Consider the following 19,862-nt stretch of genomic DNA (forward strand, 5'->3'; position numbering starts at 1 on the left):
AAGCAGAGATTTTCCCATGATCACAGGAATCCAGGAGCTGGGACTTTAAGGAAAACCCCAAATATCACAGGACTGGTAATTAAAATCCAGAGAGTTGGCATTTCTGTTATTTAATATATATTTATTTATGAGCTCTGTTGCAGAAGCATCCACGCATTTCAACCAGGACTAGGGCTGTGTGTACACAAACACTGTACTGTACTGTGCTGCACACACACACACACGCACACACTCACTCTCTCTCTCTCTCTATGTCCCTGGACTCTGAAGGGATAAAATCACCCTGAAGAAAGCAAAGGATTTTTAGTAGGATTATTTAACCACTTTCCTTTTAAAAACAAAACCAAAAAAAAAAACCTCTTTATTAAGGCAAAGTTACAATAAAAGGTTAACATACTACATTACTTATCCCATCAGTATTAGAACCTGGCTAAACCAGATTCTTTCCTTTGTTTTTAACAACTATTTTACAATGTTGCCAACTCTCACAATTGCATCATAAGATTTGTAATCTTTGGTGCATTTCTGAAAACCCCAGCTCCTGGATTCATGTTATTCCACAAAAGTCTCAGCTTTCAGTTATAAAAATAAAGGAACATAGGACTGGAGGGGCCCTTTTTGGCCAGTGAGTAATCCAGTCCCCCTGCTCTCGCAGGCAATCCCATCATATAATCCCATTCATGAATTTATCAAGCTCCATTTTAGTACTAATTAGGTTGTTTGCCCCCACTACGACTATTGAGAGGCTGTTCCAGAACTTCATTTCTCTGATGGTTAGAAACCTTCCAACTTCCAACCTAGATTTATCCATGGCTGGTTACTTGCCCTGTTGGTTTCAGAGGAAAGCTTGCAAATTTGACCTGATTGTATTATAAAAGTTGAAAATGTAGAAGGCAAATCTATCTATCTATCTATCTATCTCATGATCTGCAAGGTAATCTCATGATCTTGGGAGGGACCTGTCATAAACAGATAGCTAAGGGTTAATGTCTCTTTAACCTGAAGCACCTGACCAGAGGACCAATCAGGAAACCGGATTTTTTCAACTCTGGGTGGAGGGAAGGTTGTGTCTGAGTCTCTGTCTGTCTGCCTGTATGCTCTCTCAGATGAGGAGTGATTTCTATTTCCTGCTTTCTAATCTTCTGTTTCCAAGTTGTGAGTGCAAAAAGGGTTTGTTGTTTTTGTATTTACATGTCTATAGTGGCTGGAGTGCTTTGAATTGTATTCTTTTTGAATAAGGCTGTTTATTCAATATTCTTTTAAGCAATTGACCCTGTATTTGTCATCTTAATACAGAGAGACCATTTGTATGTATTTTTCTTTCTTTTTTATATAAAGCTTTCTTTTTAAGACCTGTTGAAGTTTTCTTTACTGGGAAACTTCAGGGAAATTGAGTCTGTACTCACCAGGGAATTGGTGGGAGGAAGAAGTCAGAGGGAGATCTGTGTGTGTTAGATTTATTTGCCTGACTTTGCATACCCTCTAGGTGAGGGGGGAAAGAGAGATTAACTCTCGGTAATTCTGTTCTCCAGGACTGGGAACGGGGAGGGGAGGAGTCCCTCTGTTTAGATTCACAGAGCTTGTGTCTGTGTATCTCTCCAGGAGCACCTGGAGGGGGGAAGGGAAAAAGGATTATTTCCCTTTGTTGTGAGACTCAAGGGATTTGGGTCTTGGGGTCCCCAGGGAAGGTTTTTCAGGGGGACCAGAGTGCCCCAAAACACTCTAATTTTTTGGGTGGTGGCAGCAATACCAGGTCCAAGCTGGTAACTAAGCTTGGAGGTTTTCATGCTAACCCCCATATTTTGGACGCTAAGGTCCAAATCTGGGACTAAGGTTTGACAGGACCTGACTCATGATTTTTGAAGATCTGGGGTTTGTTGTGCTGTGTTCAAATTCAGTGAAAACTGAACATTTGGGAGAAAACATGTCTTTGTTAGTGGTCTGACACTCTGCTTCTTCAGCAAAGATGTAAATGCTCACAGTTCACATGTCTCAGGCCTCCAACTTCCAGCAAAGCTCAGGTGCATCTGATTCAGACGTCCTGATATTGCTCAGTTCAGAAAAAGCAGAGGAGGTGTATTTTTAAAATTGAGGTTTCCTTTATACGTCATTAAAAGAAGAAGCACAAACTCAATGTTAAAACATCCCTCTGCAGGTGACTTTGAAGAGTGAGGATTGGCGCTCGAGCAGCGACTGAGAAACCCGGGATGGGTAGCGAAGACTCTCCATGTGTGTGGGTAGAAAGGAGAATGAGACACCAAAAAGCATCGCCGCCCTCTGGTGTGAGCCCCATCCCCCAGCCACCCAGTTTGGGTCCCTCATAGGCCCTTGGGATTAATCCCATGCCCCAGCAGCACCCTGATATGATCCCCTCTCATGTCCCCCGGGTGTGATCACTCATAGGACCTTGACTCAGGCCCCTCACCCAAGGGGGCCTCTCTCCCTCTTTCTGACCCATCCCTCAGGCACCTGCTTCCAACCTGGTATCTGTTGCCTCAGGGGAGCCCCCAACACCACCAAGCGAGCAGGCAGTGGACAAGTTTGGGTGGAGGTGACCCAGTGCTGCCCCTCAGACCAGTTTGGGGCTCAGCACCCCATCCAGAGGGGGATCACAACCCAGCTGCATCCTGGGGGCCCAGCCTGGTGCTCCAAGCAGTGCCAATCTCCTCGCATCAGGAGAAGCTCAGCTGGGATCCATCCCGTCCTGGGAAGCCCAACCCAGGGCTCAGCTCCATCCCTCGTCCCCGGGTACAGCCAAAGGGAAACAAGATAGTGATGGAGTCACATGGGTTGGGGAATGTCTTTTCCCCTCCTTCAGGTTGGGGCGGGGGGAGGAAGAAAGGCACCCATCCCTGAAGCAAAGGAAGCTGATGGAGCTGAAATGGGGCTCTGGTGTCCCCCCATTGAATTCACTGGAGGGGGGTATAAAGGGTGTAAAGGTGCCACCTTTCCCCCAAGACCCCACCTCCCACTCATTCCTCTCTGTCCCCTCTCCCTCGTCGCTCACCTTGCGGGGTGCGGGGAGGCCAAAAGTTGGAAGGGTGGGCAGGGGGAGGCCATACAAACATAGGAATGGCCATACTGGGTCAGACCAAAGGTCCATCTAGCCCAATATCCTGTCTGCCGACAGTGGCCAATGCCAGGTGCCCCAGAGGGAATGACCAGAACAGGTAATCATCAAGTGATCCATCCTCTGTCGTCCATTCTCAGCTTCTGGCAAACAGAGGCTAGGGACACCATCCCTGCCCATCCTGGCTAATGGGCATTAAGAGACCTGTCCTCCATAAACTTATCTAGTTCTTTTTTGAACCTGTTGTAGTCTTGGCCTTCACAACATCCTCTGGCAAAGAGTTCCACAGGTTGACTGTGTGTTGTGTGAAGAAATACTTCTTTTATTTGTTTTAAACCTGCTGCATTTGGTGACCCCTAGTTCTTGTGTTATGTTATGAGGAGTAAATACAACTTCCTAATTTACTTTCTCCACACCAGTCATGATTTTTACAGACCTCTATCATATCGCTCCTTAGTCGACTCTTTTCCAACCTGAAAAGTCCCAGTCTTAGTCCTCTCTCTCTGCCACTGGGGCAGCCCCGGGCTCTGCCGACACCAGCCCCTGAGCCGGAGCCTGCAGGTGAGGGGAGAGACCCAGGGGAAGGGCTGGGGCCGGGCAGGAAAGTGACTCTGCACCACCGACCCCTCCTCGCCCCAGCTCTGCTCCCGGGGGAGGGGGCGGGGGTCTGCGAGTCCCAGAGCTGCTGCCTTCCCTGCACTCCCCAGGCACTGCCCCCTGAGCACCTGCAGGAGCCGAGAAAGCTCTGGGAAAGCGAATGCCCACAGCCAGCACTTCCTGGAGCATAGCTAAGGGCCTGCAATCAGCGCAGCCAGGATTGGCAGGATGACTCTCTGCTTCAGACACTGCACTAGGACACCTGGGTTCTGTCCCTGGCTCTGCCACTGACTCCCAGTGTAACCTTGGAAAAGTTGCTTAGTCTTGCTCCATGCCTCAGTTTCCCCCTGTATAAAATGAGGATGTTAGCACTTCATCTCATGCAGTGGAAAATACAGAAGGTGTATATATATATATACACATATACACACACATAGGGAACATGAAACAGTACCATATAATGTGTATGGTAACACCCATTGTTTCATGTTCCCTGTGTATATATATATCTTCCTTCTGTATTTTCCACTGCATGCATCCGATTCCGTGGGCTGTACCCCACGAAAGCTTATGCCACAATAAATGTGTTAGTCTCTAAGGTGCCACAAGTACTCCTGTTCTTACTGCTGTGTCAGGAGTTCTTTCATCGGTGGGTGATTTCTGTGTCCACTGCACACACAGGGGCCAGGCAGATTCTGCTACACATATTCATATTGAATAGTAGTTGGGAAACATAAGAATTGCCAGACTGGGCTGGGCCAAGGTCCTTCTAGCCCAGTATCCTGTCTCTGACAACGTTCCAGAAGATGTCAGAGCTTTGCTGTAGCAGATGTGGGATAATCTGCCCCCAGACAGATCTCATCCTGGCGTCTAATACGAGACTCCTTCTGGCCCACAACAGAAGATATTTACAAGCAGGAATCAGGCTCACAGATTTTTAATTTTAAAATAAGCAGGATTGACACATCGCCAGACTATGAAATTAAAGGAGTGCCAAGCAATCTAATAATGGCTTAAAAACATCCACCTTGCATATTTTCATAGTGGCTTTGAAATTCTTGTGGAATTAATCTGCCAGGGAAAATGCACTATCCACAGCCAACCTATCATCCTTAGGGATAGGCCAAACTCTGGTACTCTTGCTATGAATATTATTTCACTCCCTGATTAATGAACGCCATTGATTTTGGAAAAAAAACTGAGATTGTTTAATCTAGAAAGTAGATGACTATAAGGGGACATAATTCTCCTAACAACTAGGTGCCATATTCTTAGACCAGGATCCCCTTGTACTAGTTGCTGTACAAGCACACTCTTAAATGCTGATCTTGAATCCAGGCCCACTGGGTTTTTGGGAAGCAGCCCTGGGATGCTTCACCGGCGATTCTCAGGCCTCAGTGGTTTTATATATACATATATATATATATATTTCTCAAAGCAAATTAATTAATAACTTGCTGCAAGTTGCTAAGTTAATTGGTTAATAACATAGTAAAAGCATCCAGACTGGTTAATAACTTTGATTGGTTAATAATTAAATCACACAGTGTTTTAATATTGTGTGCTCGCTGCAAAGAGCCAGAAAAGACACATTACAGTCTCCCATTGGAGTGCCTGGGACTGGGAACTCACCGACCTGGTTGGGCCAGCTGCCAGGGTTCTACGACCCACTTCCTGATTGGTCACATGATCTTGGCTCTGATTGCCCGGTGACGCTATATAATTTCCTGTTTTGCTACTAGCCTTGTCTGTGCAACAGGCCTTTGCCTTGCTAGTGCTGGCCTCACCTGCCCCTGCCTTACTGCCTCGCTCTTGCTGTGCCTTCCCCTTGGATTGGATCTCACCATGATCAGACTTCTTGCATGAACTCTGATCAGGACTCCCTTGCCCCCAGACATTACCTACAGAACCAGGGCCGGCTCCAGGCACCAACGAAGGAAGCAGGTGCTTGGGGCGGCCAATGTAAAGGGGCAGTACGTCCAGGTCTTCGGTGGCAATTCGGCGGCGGGTCCCCCAGTCTCTCTCGGAGGGAAGGACCCTCCTCTGAATTGCCACTGAAGAATGAAGTGGTGTGGTAGAGCTGCCGCCGAAGTGCCGCCAATCGCAGCTTCATCTTTTTTTTTTTCCCACTTTGCCGCTTGGGGTGGCAAAAAAGCTGGAGCCGGCCCTGTACAGAACAAAGAGACAGGCTCTGTCCTAAAGGTCTTAGAAACATGGTATGAAATGAGAGACAACAGAGGGGTATGAACACAGGTACTGGCTTCCAATTGTCCTGGCGGGTGCTCAACCTCAAGCCCTGCCCCCACTCCATTCCTTCCCCCAATGTCCCACCCCATCTCTTCCTGCCCCAGCTCTGCCTCCAATTTGCCCCCACTCATAGACTTTAAGGTCAGAAGGGACCATTATGATCATCTAGTCTGACCTCCTGCACAATGCAGGCCACAGAATCTCACCCACCCACTCCTGTAACAAACTCCTGACCTACGTCTGAGTTATTGAAGTCCTCAAATCATGGTTTGAAGACCTCAAGCTGCAGAGAATCCTCCAGCAAGTGACCCATGCCCCACCCCACCCCTTACCCCAATGCCCCATTCCACATCTTCCCGCCCCTGATCTGCTCCCTCCCCACCTCTTCCCGCACCCTTCCCTAAGTGCGTCACCTCTCTGCTCCTCCCCCTCACTCCCTGCACCTCCTGCACCCTAGAGCTGATCCACAGTGGGCAGGAGGCACTGAGAGGGAGGAGGAGGCGTTGATCAGTAGGGCCGCCTGTGAGCAGGAGACACTGGGAGGGAAGGGGGGAGCTTGGCTGGCGATGGGTGCTAAGCACCCATTAATTTTTTTCTGTGGGTGCTCCAGCCCTGGAGCACTCACAGAGTCAGCACCTATGGGTATGGACAAACATGGGAATACAAGGAAACAAGGAGACAATATTGGTCAGTGTGATAGACAACCATCTCTGCACATCAGCAAAGACCAAAACATTGTTAAGGTTTGTTTGTTTTTTTGACATCCCAGCAAAGCAGAGTTTTGAGAAGTTTTGAGAAGTGGATAATGAGGTAGTGCTGCAGGAATTTCTGTTCTTCCTGCCTGTAGCAAAAGAAGAAGGTGGGATCACTTGAGGACTACGTGTTCTGTTCATTCCCTCTGAAGCACTTGCCACTGGCCACTTTCAGAAGACAGGATACTGGGCTAGATAGATCATTGGTCTGAGCCACTAGAGCCATTCCAATGAACAAGGGGACATGCAATGAAATAAAAAAGTGGGAAATTTCAAAACCAATAAAAGGAAATACTTTTTTGTGCCACCTGGAATTAGCCTGCGGAACTCATTGTTACAGGAAGTCACTGAGGACAAGAACACAGCAGGATTTATATGGCGAACAAGAATATCCAGAACTGTTACAACGAACACCACCACATTCTGTCAAGGATAGTAAACCTCGTGCTTCATGGCTTAAGCCAGTCACTAACGTGCAACCCCTGATATAAGTGACAACACAAGGGAAAAAGCCTCTGGTGTGGGTGAGGGAGTGAAGGATTCTGATTTGGGTTCCAAGTGTAAAAGAGGACAACAAGGTCAAGACAGAGGAGAATTAGCCCCACAGGAGGCTGGCACTGTTTATCCTGAAAAGCTAACACTGGCCTGCATCTTTACATTTATTTCAGTGGGTGTAAACAAGAGCATAATCCAGCCGTGGCTTTTCAGATATTTTGTCTCACAAAAGGGTTGGGAAGGAGATTCTAAACATATTAAACAAACTGTTAAAAGCCTAATTTAGTTGGGAAGGGAAGAATGGCTCAGTGTTTGGGTTGCCAGCCTTACATTTAGGTCATATGGATTCAATTCCCTCTTTTTCTTCTGACTGAGGCTATGTATGACTTTACAAGGGGGTTATGCCGCTGTAAGGTCTCCCGTGTCGAGGTCTCCTGTTGGCATAATTAAACCACCCTTAATGATCAGTGATAGCTCTGTCAGTGGGAGCACAGCTTCTGCCGATGAAGCACTGTCCACACCAATGCTTTCTGTCGCTAAAAATTTTGTCATTCCAGGGTTTTTTTTTCCCCACAGCCTGGAGTGACAAAAGTTTTAGCCACAAAAATGCCAATGTAAACATATCCTAAGCGCCAAAGCTTATCTCTCACCAACAGTAGTTGGACCAATAGCTCGTATTACCTCAGCTACCTTGTCTCTCTCATCACTGGAATTGGAAAAGGTTCAGAAAAGGGCAACAAATATTTTTAGAGATATGGAACACCTTCTGTATGAGGAGAGATTAATAAGACTGGGACTTTTCAGCTTGGAAAAAGGGCAACTAAGGGGGATATGATAGAGGTCTATAAAATCATGACTGGTGTGGAGAAAGTGAATAAGGAAGTGTTATTTACTCCTCCTCATAACACAAGAACTAGGGGTCACCAAATTAAATTACTAGGTAGCAAATTTAAAACAAACAAAAGGAAGTATTTCTTCACACAATGCACAGTCAACCTGTGGAACTCTGCCACAGGGTGTTGTGAAGGCCAAGACTATCACAGGGTTCAAAAAAGAACTAGATAAATTCATGGAGAATAGGTCCATCAATGACTATTAGCCAGGATGATCAGGTGTCCCTAGCCTCTATTTGCCAAAAGCTGGGAATGGGCAACAGGGGATGGATCACCTGATGGGTGCCTGTGCAGTTCATTCCCTCTGGGGCACCTGTCATTGGCTACTATCAGAAGACAGGATACTGGGTTAGATGGGCCATTGGTCTGACCCAGTATGCAGGGCTGGCTCCAGGTCCCAGCACGCCAAGCGAGTGCTTGGGGCGGCATGCTGCGGTGGGGCGCTCTGCCGGTTGCTGGGAGGGTGGCAGGTGGCTCCAGTGGACCTCCCGCAGGTGTGCCTGCAGAAGGTGGGTTCGCTGGTCCCGCGGCTCCGTGCTTGGGGTGGCGAAATGGCTAGATCCGGCCCTGCCAGTATGGACATTCTTGTGTTTTTATCATAGCTCACTAAGACTCTTTGTGCCTCAGTTTCCCACGGGGCTACCCTGCGTCCCAGCAGTGCTGGGAGGAGGATGAAAGCTTGTGTGGCACTGGGATACATGGTGCTGTGGGCTGCAGCTAGAGACACTTCTGGAACCCTGGGAGCGGAGGGGCTGGGGAAAGTGGAGTCTGGCCCGGCTGCCTCTAGAGGGCTCTGGCTCTGGCTGCGGAGCGGCTGCTGCGCTCTGTTTCCTCCGGCCCGGATACCGGGGTTTGGTTTCCGGAGCGAGACGGGGTGACTGGAAGTGGCGGCGGGCGCCAGCTCCATTGTGACCCGAGATCGCGGGCTGAGCCGCTGCTGCGGTGGGTCGGAAACCTCGCTCTGTGCCCAGCCGGGGGGATTTTCTGCGGGGGCTGGACCCAGCCGCTGGGGCAGCCCCGGGCTCTGCCGACACCAGCCCCTGAGCCGGAGCCTGCAGGTGAGGGGCGAGACCCGGGGGAAGGGCTGGGGCCGGGCAGGAAAGTGACTGTGCACAACCGGCCCCTCCTCGCCCCAGCTCTGCTCCCGGGGGGGCGGGTCTGCGAGTCCCGGAGCTGCTGCCCGCCCTGACCCCCACCCCGGCTATGCCCCCCTGAGCGCCTGCAGGAGCCGAGCCAGCTCCGGGGAGCGAACGGCCCGGGCGGGGCCAGGGACCGAGTCTCCCAGCCCGAGGGGAGGGGGCAGAGACTGGCAGGGGCAGGAGGAGCGATCAGTGGGGTGGGAGGTTATTATGGGCTGCCAAAGGGGCCCAGTTCTGTGCCCGCTGTCTGGGTGACATGTCTTGCCAGTGACTCATGCTTAGAGGATTCCCCTTTGTGGGGTTCCCCCAGGCCTTGAAACAGGGCATGCTGGGGGATTCCCCACATCTCCCCAAACAAAGGGAATGGGGATGAACCCAGAGCACCTCTGGAGACCAGGGTATTGCAGGGAGTCAGAGGCCACTGAGAAGGGGAAGGGAGGAGAGGGGGATTCTGGAGGCCCATGTCTGGGAGGAGAGTTGGTGGGGACAGCCGGTAGCACTGCAGGTAACATGGGGTGAGCCCAGGGTAACGGGCATCAGGTTGTTGTGGGTGTAGGGGGATCCTGAGGCAGGCTGAAGTGGGCCTTGTAGGAATCTGGGGAGGGTTGTAGGGAAGCTGGGGAAGCCCCTCTCAGTTTACCCCTCTCCCCACCAGCTTCCCCAATTCTGTCCTGTCCCTTTTCAATCCATATCCCTCCTCTGTCCCCATGGGCAGGCGATAGACCCTTCTATTCAGTCCTCTGCTTGTTATCACCCTCCCGCAGGCTGCTGCTGGGGTTCAGAGGGAGCAGAGAGCCTTCCCGGCTGCCTAATCCACCACCATACACTCCCCTTCCCTCCTCCCCCCCCCAACCAGGGAGCAGAGATCCCTGCTGGGAGCAGGGAGGGACCGAACTGCCAGTCCCTGGAAAGTCCTGGGAGCCAAACCTGCCCAGACCCATTTACTGCAGCATTCCTGGGCAGTTTCACTTTCCCATGAACAAGGTGAGGAGCAGAGAGAGAGAAAAAGTCAGTTCTGCCTGGTCCCTGCGCTGTTCTGCCTGTGCCCAAGGGGAATCCCACAAAATAGGCAGCTTCTTGGGTTCCGCTCTTTTCTAGTTCGTGGGTCCGAGACTCTGTTCCTAGCAGGGTTTAAAAATGTTTGGGTGGCTTTAGGCCTGGTGGGAGGGGCTGGGTCTGCTAAAGTGACACTAGGAGCGCTGTAGCGGTGCAGCAGCACAGGGCGTCTGGTGAAGATGTTCTAAGCTGATGGGAGCGAGCTGTCCTGTCAGCATAATAAAACCATCTCCACAAGAGGCAGTAGCTAAGCCGGCAGGAGAAGCTGTGCCACCCACATAGCACGGTCCAAACCAGCGCTTAGGTTGGTGTAATTTACATCATTCAAGGGGCATGGCTTATCTCCCCCCCCCCCCCCCCCCGGCGACATAATTACACCGACATAACCTGCTGTGTAGACAAGCCCTCAGCATTTTCTCAGCAAGGCAGAGCCCATAGGTGCTGGAACAGTTTTTATAGTGGAGGTGTTGAAAGCCATTAAACAAAACTGTAAACCTTGTAAATGATGGAAATGACTTCAAACCAAGCACCCCCAGCACCCATGGCGGAGCCTAGTGTCTGTAAGAGAAAAGCTTAGGATGTGAAGTGGACTAAAGCCCCTTCTAGAACCTCCCCAGTCACCCTTCTCAGCCTGACCGGCTGCAGCATAACAGGCCCTTTTCTCTCCAGATTGTCCCAACCCCCCTGGGGCATAGAGCAAGTTCTGTTCGGCTCAGTGTGGGTATTTTTAGTGAGCTGCTGGAGGAGGAACAGGACTGTAAATGCGCCAGGGGAAGGAAGGGAGGAAAGGGCATGACAAGTCTGCTGCGACTTGTGTGACTCCAGGAGGTCTGGCCACCAGAGATATAGGGGTGCTGGACCCACTTCTTTTCCAAGGAGCCAGCCACTTGGTGACAGGTGCAACGTATGGGAGATGGGCAGCAGGTACTGAGTGGGGGCGATTGTCGTTACAGCCGCTGGTGACGTTAGAGGAGGTGACTGTTTCACCATGGAGCCCTGGGTGATGCTGGATCCGCGGCAGAGAGCCCTGTACCGGGACGTCATGCAGGAAAGCTATGAGACCTTGATGTCGCTGGGTGAGGAACTCTTTTCATCTCTCCCTTCTCTTCTCTCCAACTTAAATCCACTCCTTCCTGCCAACCCCCACCCCCCTTCCCCTCTCCATGAAGACGGCCGGGGAGGAGAAGAAAGGCAGGGAGCTGCACCCTAGGAAGCCAGATGTGAGGAAGCAGGTATCATGCCAGTGCGCTAGAAAGCCCCACAGGAATCCTTGACACTGATTGAGTATTAAACGTTTCCTGAATCCTAAGCAAGTTGCCACAGAGCACTGTGCTTTGCTGATAGCGAAGGGCAGACTGAGGAGCTCTCATAGGATTGAGGAGCAGCAGGAAGTAGCCAGGGGCTGGATAAGTGGAAAGGACACAGGGCTCGAGGTGGTCCACAGTTCTCAAACCAGGTGTTTTTTCTTAGGAAGAGTCGGCTTCCCCCCTTCTTCCCCCCCAAAAATGATTTTTTCCCCCCAAAGAATTGTCAATGTTTTGTGGGGGTTGTTTTTTTTAGAGGGGGGGAGGAAGAGAGCCACTTTTTTTGGATACTTGTTTTCCCGAAATTTGTATCAAAGCCATTATCATCAGTGTTTTTTTGTTTCCCAAGAAATGGAATTGTGGGGGGAAATGAAAAACTTCCATACACGTTTTTGGGGAAAATTGAATTAAAAAAAAAAAGTGGGACACTGAGATGAAAACAACTTTGCAATTTTTTGCCCCAATATTGATTTATTTGTTCATTTTTCAACCCACTCTCTCCGTGGGAGCTGGAGACTGGTAGGAAGGGTCAGATGCCAGGGCAAGGGTATACTGGCTAGAGGCAGAGGGGACCAGACAACAACTGAAACCGTGGAGTGGGCTGAGGACAGAGGCAGAGCTGGCAGAGCCATGAGTGCAGTGGGAGGAGGACACAGAGAGAAGGCCTGAGGGAAATGGGGTCAAGGCTGTGGCAGTGGAGAGTGCAATGAGGATGTGTTTGTGGGGATAGGTCAGGCCAGGAGCTGGTTGCTACCTCGGCTAATGGAGAGGGGGAAGTTGGGCTGGATGGAAGCAGAGAACAGAAGCCCAGAACCTCAAAGGTATTTAGGAGCTGGGCCAAAGAGGGATAGAGGGAGAGGAGAGATGGAGAAATCATCTAGAATGGAGGAGAACAAAGGCTTGCCTGAAAGAGGAGGCCCCAGAGGAAAGAGATTGTGGCAGGGGATAAGAAGGGCTGACAGGCAGGAGGCAATGGAGACTGAAAGAAGAAGCTGAAGAAACTGAGGTGGCGAACTGAAGATCTGAGGCAAAGTAGGGAAACTGTCAGTTTCCCAGTTCAGTAACCAGGAGGAACTGGCTGGATGGCGTCTGTCAGAGCCTCAAACCGCCCAGGCTAATGCATGAAAATTGAGGCACCCTGGATGGTTCCTGGCATACTAATGTTGGTTGTAGGTGCTTGGACCTCCCCTCCCACCACGAACAGCTCTGGGCTGGCTCTCCCAGCGTTTGCAGGAGAGCATCATTAGCGCTCTCTTTTTTAACAGAGGAGGCCTGGGGTAAAATGAGTAGAAGAACCAGGAATTAAACCTGGGTTTCCTTCCTGACCACATTGCTGCTCCTCGGCTGCTCTGAACGGTCCGTAATACAGCCCTGCGAACAACAACACACTGAAATCTGTGTCTTTTATAGATTTAGTGCAAAATTTGCTTTCTTTATTGATAGTCTACACGCTCGGGGGAAGGAAGGTGTCCGCAGAGTCAGAGGACAAAAGGGGAGGATGGCACAGAGCGGGATGACACAGTCAAGGCCTTTGGTGTACACCAGAGAATGAAGCCATTCGAGCTGAACAGCTGTAATCCCAAAGGGCTCAGTGCTGGCCCGGCTTACTGAACCACTCCACTGCAGGTTTGTCCTGCATTCACCTCCCAAACAGCAGTGCCCTCTGGGTAGCCTCTCCGACAGCTGGAGAGTCCACTGACGCTGCTGTGAGTTTTATTACGGCAGCTGTGAGTGACCCCAACTGAGATTGGGATTCTGTTGTACTTCACCCCCCTCTCAAACCTAGCCAGTGGGGAGGCCTGCTCTGAAGAGCTTGTACTTCAAACAGATAAAGGGTGAGAGAGAAAACAGAGGCAGTGACTCACCCGAGGTCACCCAGGAATAGAATCTGGGCATCCCAACTGCCAGCCCAGCGCAGTGTCTACAGGACCGGCTATGGTTCAGCTGCAGGACTAGTCTGGCAGTTCTGGCTAGCTTACCTTCACCGCGGTACTAACACCGTGGCAGGGCGTGGATCAGCGTTTACAACTCTCTCCCAATCAGTACTCAGCCCAGGGAAGCTAATGATCCAACCAACAGGCCCAATTCGGTGATGAACCCTGGTCATATGCCCCCTGAGGCGTGTCGTGCATACGCTAAGAAAACTAATGCAGGTCAGACTTCAGCCCTGGAAAGTCCTTACTCCCATAGCCCAGGTCATAACTGTGCGCAGCATGTTTGCAAGTGGACCCAGGGCGTGCTACAAGTGTGCGGGCAGGTTGAAACAGCTCTTAGCATGGTTAATTTCTCTGGTGCAGTCAAGGCCGCAGAGTGGACAGAACAGCAACATCTATGGTCATCTTCTAGGGCTGAGCAGGCTATAAAGACCAGAGGATGGGCCATAGGACAGGAGGTTTGGAGGAGATGGACAGAGAGGAACGACAGTGCGTAAGTGTAAAAGAAGAAGGCACAGACTTGAAGGCTGCGAGCTTGGAGTCTGTAGAGTTAAGAGGAGAAAGAGACCAGAGGAGTTAGGGAAGTTGTGAGCAACAGGGGCAGGAGGATGAACTGGGGGACAGGGAAATGAGATGAGGCCTGGATCGGAAAGAGAGAGGAGAACACATCACAGAAACCAGGCCACGAGAGAGGGATTCAGATGTTGAACAGCTGAGCCAGCAAAGAGCTGGGGAAGAAAAGACACCCCCAGGACAAGGGGGCAGCCAGAGAGGCAGAATCAGAGAGCAAGGAGCTGGAGTAGAGATACCTAATGAACCCTGATATCACCTGTTTTTCCCCCACGAGCACTATTTCCGATTTGTAAACCCGACCTGATCTCCTGGATGGAACGAGGGGAGGAGCCATCCGCCCGGGATTTCCAGGGACGGGAGAGCCCCCGAGAAGCCCCTGCAGGTGAGCAACCGGGTGAATCAGACTCCCCCGGCCCATCCACCTGGGCGAATGGGGCACAAACAACACAGCCGCTGGAATTCCCGTGAGCTCCCGTCTTCTGCCTCCTCCCACCCGGGTCAGGTTTGTAGCCAGCAGCAGGCGTTGTGGGTATAGCTGGTTGGAATTTGCTCATTAAAACTTTTTCTTGTTTTTAAGAGGGAGGACCAAAAAAAGGAGCATTTTCACCAAAACAAACATTTTTGCAGGAAATCTTCATTTTGGTCAGAATTTCCACTTTTTCAACCCAAAACTAGAAAATCAAAATAATCTGCTTTTCTTAAAAAATAAAATAAAATAAAGGTTTGCAATAAAATTATTGGTTGGTTGGTTGATTTATGAAAACTGAACATTTTTAGAGACAGCTCAAAGTTTTAAACTGCAGATGGTTTTTCAAAAACTGAAAATTGAGAGAAAGGGATTTCAGACTAGATGTCCCGGTGGATACCCTTTTAGCCTTAAATTCTGGGACTTTTCTGACTTCAGGTTCTTATAGTGACATTTTTGGTGTACGAAATTAAACAAAATTAAAATTTAAAATCGTCTAAAATAAAATTCCCATGAATCATAATTGTCGCTTTTCAGCTAACTCCAGCTGTGTATTTGTGGCAGACGTCAGTCATGGTTCCCCAACAGTCCTGGCTTGTACCTGGCAGCAGCTCCCTTCCCCGGAGTCTTCAGATGGGATGTGAAGGCAGAATAAACCCCTCCTCTCTCTTCTGTGGGGAAATCTGGGTTCCTTTCCCCTCCACGCCCCTGTGCAGGGAGTGACTCATGCCTGGACTCTCTCTCCCTTTGTCCCAGCAGCTGATGGTTTGGTGAGCGACAACGAGGAGGAGGATGCTGAGGAGGAGGAGGAGGAAGGCTCAGAGGAACTGGAACCACGCACGTCTCAGAACCCTGAGTGGGAAAAGAGCCCTGCCGACTCCGATGAACAAAAGAAAGCCCAGCCAGGGAAGAGGCATGACAAAGCCACGCAGCGCGGCCCAGGCCTGAGGAAGCCGAAGGGCACGGTGGCCCAGACTCGCTGTGGCGACTGCAGGAAGAATTTCGAGCGTGGGGCGGCTGGGGGTCGGCAGCAGAAGGGCAAGCCGACCGAGGAGCGCGCCAAACCCTTCCGCTGCCAGGACTGCGGCAAGAGCTTCATCTGGGCATCGCACCTGGAGCGGCACCGGCGCATCCACACTGGCGAGCGCCCCTTCCGCTGCCCTGAGTGCGGGGAAAGCTACAGCCAGAGCTCCCACCTGCTGCAGCACCGCCGCACCCACACCAGCGACCGGCCCCACAAGTGCGGCGACTGCGGGAAGCGCTTCGCCCGGCCTGACGAGCTGGCTGCCCACCAGCAGGGCCATGCAGCAGACAAACCCCACAAGTGCAGCCACTGCGGCAAGGGCTTCATCTGGGCCTCCCATCTGGAGCGGCATCAGCGCATCCACACCGGTGAAAAGCCCTTCAAGTGCCCTGAGTGTGGGGAATCCTTCAGCCAGAGCTCCCATCTGTCAAAGCACCGGCGCAGCCACACGGGGGAGCGCCCTTACCGCTGCCCATACTGCGGGAAAAGTTTCTGTCAGAGCTCAGACCTAGCTCGCCACAAGCGGACCCACCTGGGCAAGAAACCCCTGCGCTGCGGCGACTGTGGGAAGTGCTTCCGAGCTGGCCCGGCCCTGGCCCGGCACCAGCGCTCCCACCGGCGGGAGAGGGCCCACCACTGTAGTGACTGCGGCAAAGGCTTCGTCTGGGCCTCTCACCTGGAGCGGCACCGGCGGGTCCACACGGGTGAGCGTCCCTTCCCCTGCACCAGCTGCGGGGAGCGCTTCGCCCAGAAGGCCCACCTGCTCCAGCACCGCAAGACCCACTCCCCCGACCGGCCTTACAAGTGCAGGGATTGCGGCAAGCGCTTTGGGGACAACGCTGCTTTCCTGGCCCACCAGCAGGGCCACGCGGCGGAGAAGAGCTACAAGTGCAGCGACTGCGGGAAAGGCTTCGCCTGGGTCTCCCACCTGGAGCGGCACCGGCGCATCCACACCGGAGAAAAGCCTTTCAAATGCCCCGAGTGCGGGGAATCCTTCAGCCAGAGCTCGCATCTCACCAAGCACCAGCGCAGCCACCTGGGCAAGCGGCCCTACAAGTGTAGCGAGTGCGGGAAGGCCTTCGGCCTCACTCTCGACCTCATCATCCACCAGCGGACCCACATGGGCGGCAAACCCTATAAGTGCTCCCAGTGCAGGAAAGGATTCACCCGCCGGGCCAACCTCATCAAACACCAGAGAAGCCATGGGGAGGAGGAGCCCTGAGGGGATTCACAGACTGGGCTGCAGGGTGGAGGGAGCCAAAGGGGGTAGGATAAACATGACAGTTGGAGGCTAACAAGAGCTTGTGTGGCGGGGAATGGTATAAATGTGAGGCTCAGAGGCTAACAGGATACAGGGAGGGTGTAGATGTGATACTTGGCTGCTAATGAGGTGGGGGAGCAGTATAAATGTGACACAGGGAGGCTAATGGGGAACAGTATAAAAGTGACACATTGAGGCTAATGTGGGGGAACAGTATAAATGTGTCACGGAGGCTAATGTGGGGGAACAGTATAAATGTGTCACGGCGGCTAATAAGGTGGGGGAACGGTATAAAAGTGATACATGAAGGCTAATGGTTGGGGAACAATATAAACGTGGCACACAGATGCAGTATAAATGACCCTTGGCGCAGCTACCTTGAGATTCCCTGTGTCTCACAGTAAGGTTGCCAGTTTTGGTGGGATGTATTCCTGGAGGTTTCATCGCATGACGTAATCTTTAATTAAAGATTAATCTCTAATTCCTGGAGACTCCAGGACAATCCTGGAGGGGTGGCAAACCTAGTCCCTCGAAAGGCATTTCCAGATGTCTCAGAGCGTGTCAACTGGCCTGGCCCACCCCCAGTCACCAAGGGAGACAAAAAACCTGGCAGGCCAGCTAGTCATCACCTCCTGCTCCCCATTTGCTATGGGGTCCTGTGTAGGGATAATGGAGATTTAAACAGGTTCTGCTGCACTCCCCCCTCCCCCCTGCAACATGCCCAGGATGGCCCAAACCCTCAAAGGTATTTATTCCTTTGATATCAGTGGATTTTAGGAGCCTAAATATCATTGAGGTTCTGGGCCAACATCCGCAGAGTGAGAAAAGCCTCCACCGGGATCAGAACTGCAGATGCTGCTGTGACTTGCCCTTGCCTGTGAGAGCAGCTGCCAGCAGATAAGGGGTTCAGGCCGGGCAGGCAGTGGCCGCAGCAAGGCCATTGCTTTGCTCCAGCAGATCTGAGCTCCCTGAGGACAGAATTAGTTCCTTTTGTCACCAGATCCCAGCATGGCTCCCCAGAGGCCTGTCATCTCCCAACCCCTGTAGGAATGTCCGTCTGACGCTTCCAGGAGCCACGTTCTTGGATATTTTTTTTTTTGGAGTGCATCTTGCTGAGTTTAGTTCTCCACCACTGAGTCGTAGACAATGGTTTATTTGTGACTTTTTTTGCTTTCTGTTGGAGGCAAATAAAATAGAATGTAGTTTTACCAGCCTTACAAACTCCAGGATACTTGGCATGATTAGAAATATGCCTTTAAGTACAGCAAGATACTCATTGGAATAGAATCTATTTAATTTGAACAGGAGTGTTGTAGATCTATAGGTACCATTAACTCAGGGCTGGTTCAGACAAACCCAGGCCTTCTGTGGAACATTTATTTGGGATCCCTGCGAGGGAGAGAGACTGCCCTCTCTCTTCAGTTAGTTATCAACCAGGAGCCCAGTAACAGGCCAAGCCTTTCATAAGTGACGAGCTATTTGAACTCCTCCAAGTACTAACCTCACACCTTCTACTCCAAGTGCAGGGCGTGTTTCTTTGACCTCCCATCTGGAACATAAAGCTACACTGACATGCATATTGGTTTTAGAAACCTTTACCAGAACATGACACTCTACTGTACACGCTTCTCCTCTAGGGGGTGTAGGAGAGATCAAAATCACTTAGTGCCCAGCAGGAAGGCACTCAGATACTCAGGAGATGAGCGCAATAGAAGAACCTATATAGAAAAGAACAACTTTTGGGTGTCCAACTTTTGGGTGTCCGTAAAGGTGTTTAATTTTCCAGAGGGCAGGAGCTTGGCCCTTTTAGGTGGCTCATGCTAGACACCCAAACTCCATAGGCATTTCTGGAAAACCGTGGCCCAATTTTCAGTCCCCTGCCCTCATCTCCCCTTGCCTGCAAACTCCCAAAATTAAAATACCTGCAGTCTCAATTTTAGAGGAAACGGGGAAAATATTACAGAAAATTTCAGAGGCCTGACAAAGTTTCACTGGTTTAACGAAGGTCTTGTCTACACACGCTTTTTATAGCAGTTTAATTATCATGGTTAGGGTGTGATTTTTCTAATGAACTAATTGCACTGGTTTATCGATATAAAAGTGCCTTATTCTAGTGTAACTTAGGTAACAAGGCAGCTTACTTCGACCTAACTGTGAAAGTGTCTACACTTAAATTTCGCTCCCGCGGATGTAACTGCCCCACTACACTGACTCTATCTCCATGAGCAGCGTAGAATCAAGGTTGATGTGGTTAGGTCAATGAAGTCTCAGTGTAGACACTGCATTGCTTAAATTGATTGTTACTGGCTTTCAGGACCCATCCCACAATGCCCCACATTGACAGTACAATCGATACAAGGACTCCTAGTGAGGACACGCACCAATACAAGGAGCGAAGTGTAGACACGGACAAGTGATGCAATTACTGCAGCAGCTGTATGCCAACATCAGTTAGTCAACTTACTTTTGTAGCGTAGACGTGGTCTTATTCCCCTTCCTTCCAGGTATAGCTATTCCAGTATAAGTACTTTTATACTGAGGTCAGGTCTATACTACAGTGGTTTAGCAGCATAGCTATGTTGGTCAGGGGTGTGAAAAAAAACAAGCCAGGGTAGATACAGCTATGCTGACAGAAGAGCTCTCCTGCTGACATGGCTAATGTCAGTGGGGGAGGTGGTGTTACTATGCCAAAAGAAATACTGCTTCTGTTATCATATGCTGTGTCTACACTAGAGGATCTGCTGGTATAGCTGTATGGGCAAAGCATTTGTAGCGTAGACAAGGCCTGATGTAACTTTGTCCACACTGATATAGATAAGACGGTACAAGGACTAAAGTTGAAATTTTAAAGTGATTCAGTTCAACCAATGCAGCTTTATATATGGACACTCTGAATTTGGTTTAAACCTATTTTACAATGGTTTACCTTGCACTGGCAAATTTTCAGGTGTAAGCTATGCTGATATAACCAGTTTTAAACCAAAGTAAAGTGGTTTACACCAATTCGGCAAATTTAGGTGTGGACGCAATAAAAACAAAGTTGATACAAGT

General features: G+C 50.6%; 2 protein-coding genes across 3 annotated transcripts in view; one reads left to right on the forward strand and one right to left on the reverse strand.

The window, feature by feature from the left end:
• LOC127033157 (zinc finger protein 850-like) overlaps nt 1-18,024 on the forward strand; it is a 226,776-nt gene extending 208,752 nt beyond the window's left edge. The window contains exons 11-12 of the mRNA XM_050920961.1: nt 15,906-16,038; nt 16,207-18,024. Of these exons, the coding sequence (XP_050776918.1) occupies nt 15,906-16,038; nt 16,207-16,772 (699 nt within the window). The 3' untranslated portion in view covers nt 16,773-18,024. The remainder of the gene's footprint in view (nt 1-15,905; nt 16,039-16,206) is intronic.
• Nucleotides 1-19,862, reverse strand: part of LOC127032792 (zinc finger protein 883-like) — an 87,770-nt gene that overhangs the window by 4,919 nt on the left and 62,989 nt on the right. The gene's annotated exons all lie outside the window — the stretch shown is intronic.

This window comes from Gopherus flavomarginatus, chromosome 12 (assembly GCF_025201925.1).
Source record: "Gopherus flavomarginatus isolate rGopFla2 chromosome 12, rGopFla2.mat.asm, whole genome shotgun sequence".
Lineage (NCBI taxonomy): Eukaryota > Metazoa > Chordata > Testudines > Testudinidae > Gopherus > Gopherus flavomarginatus.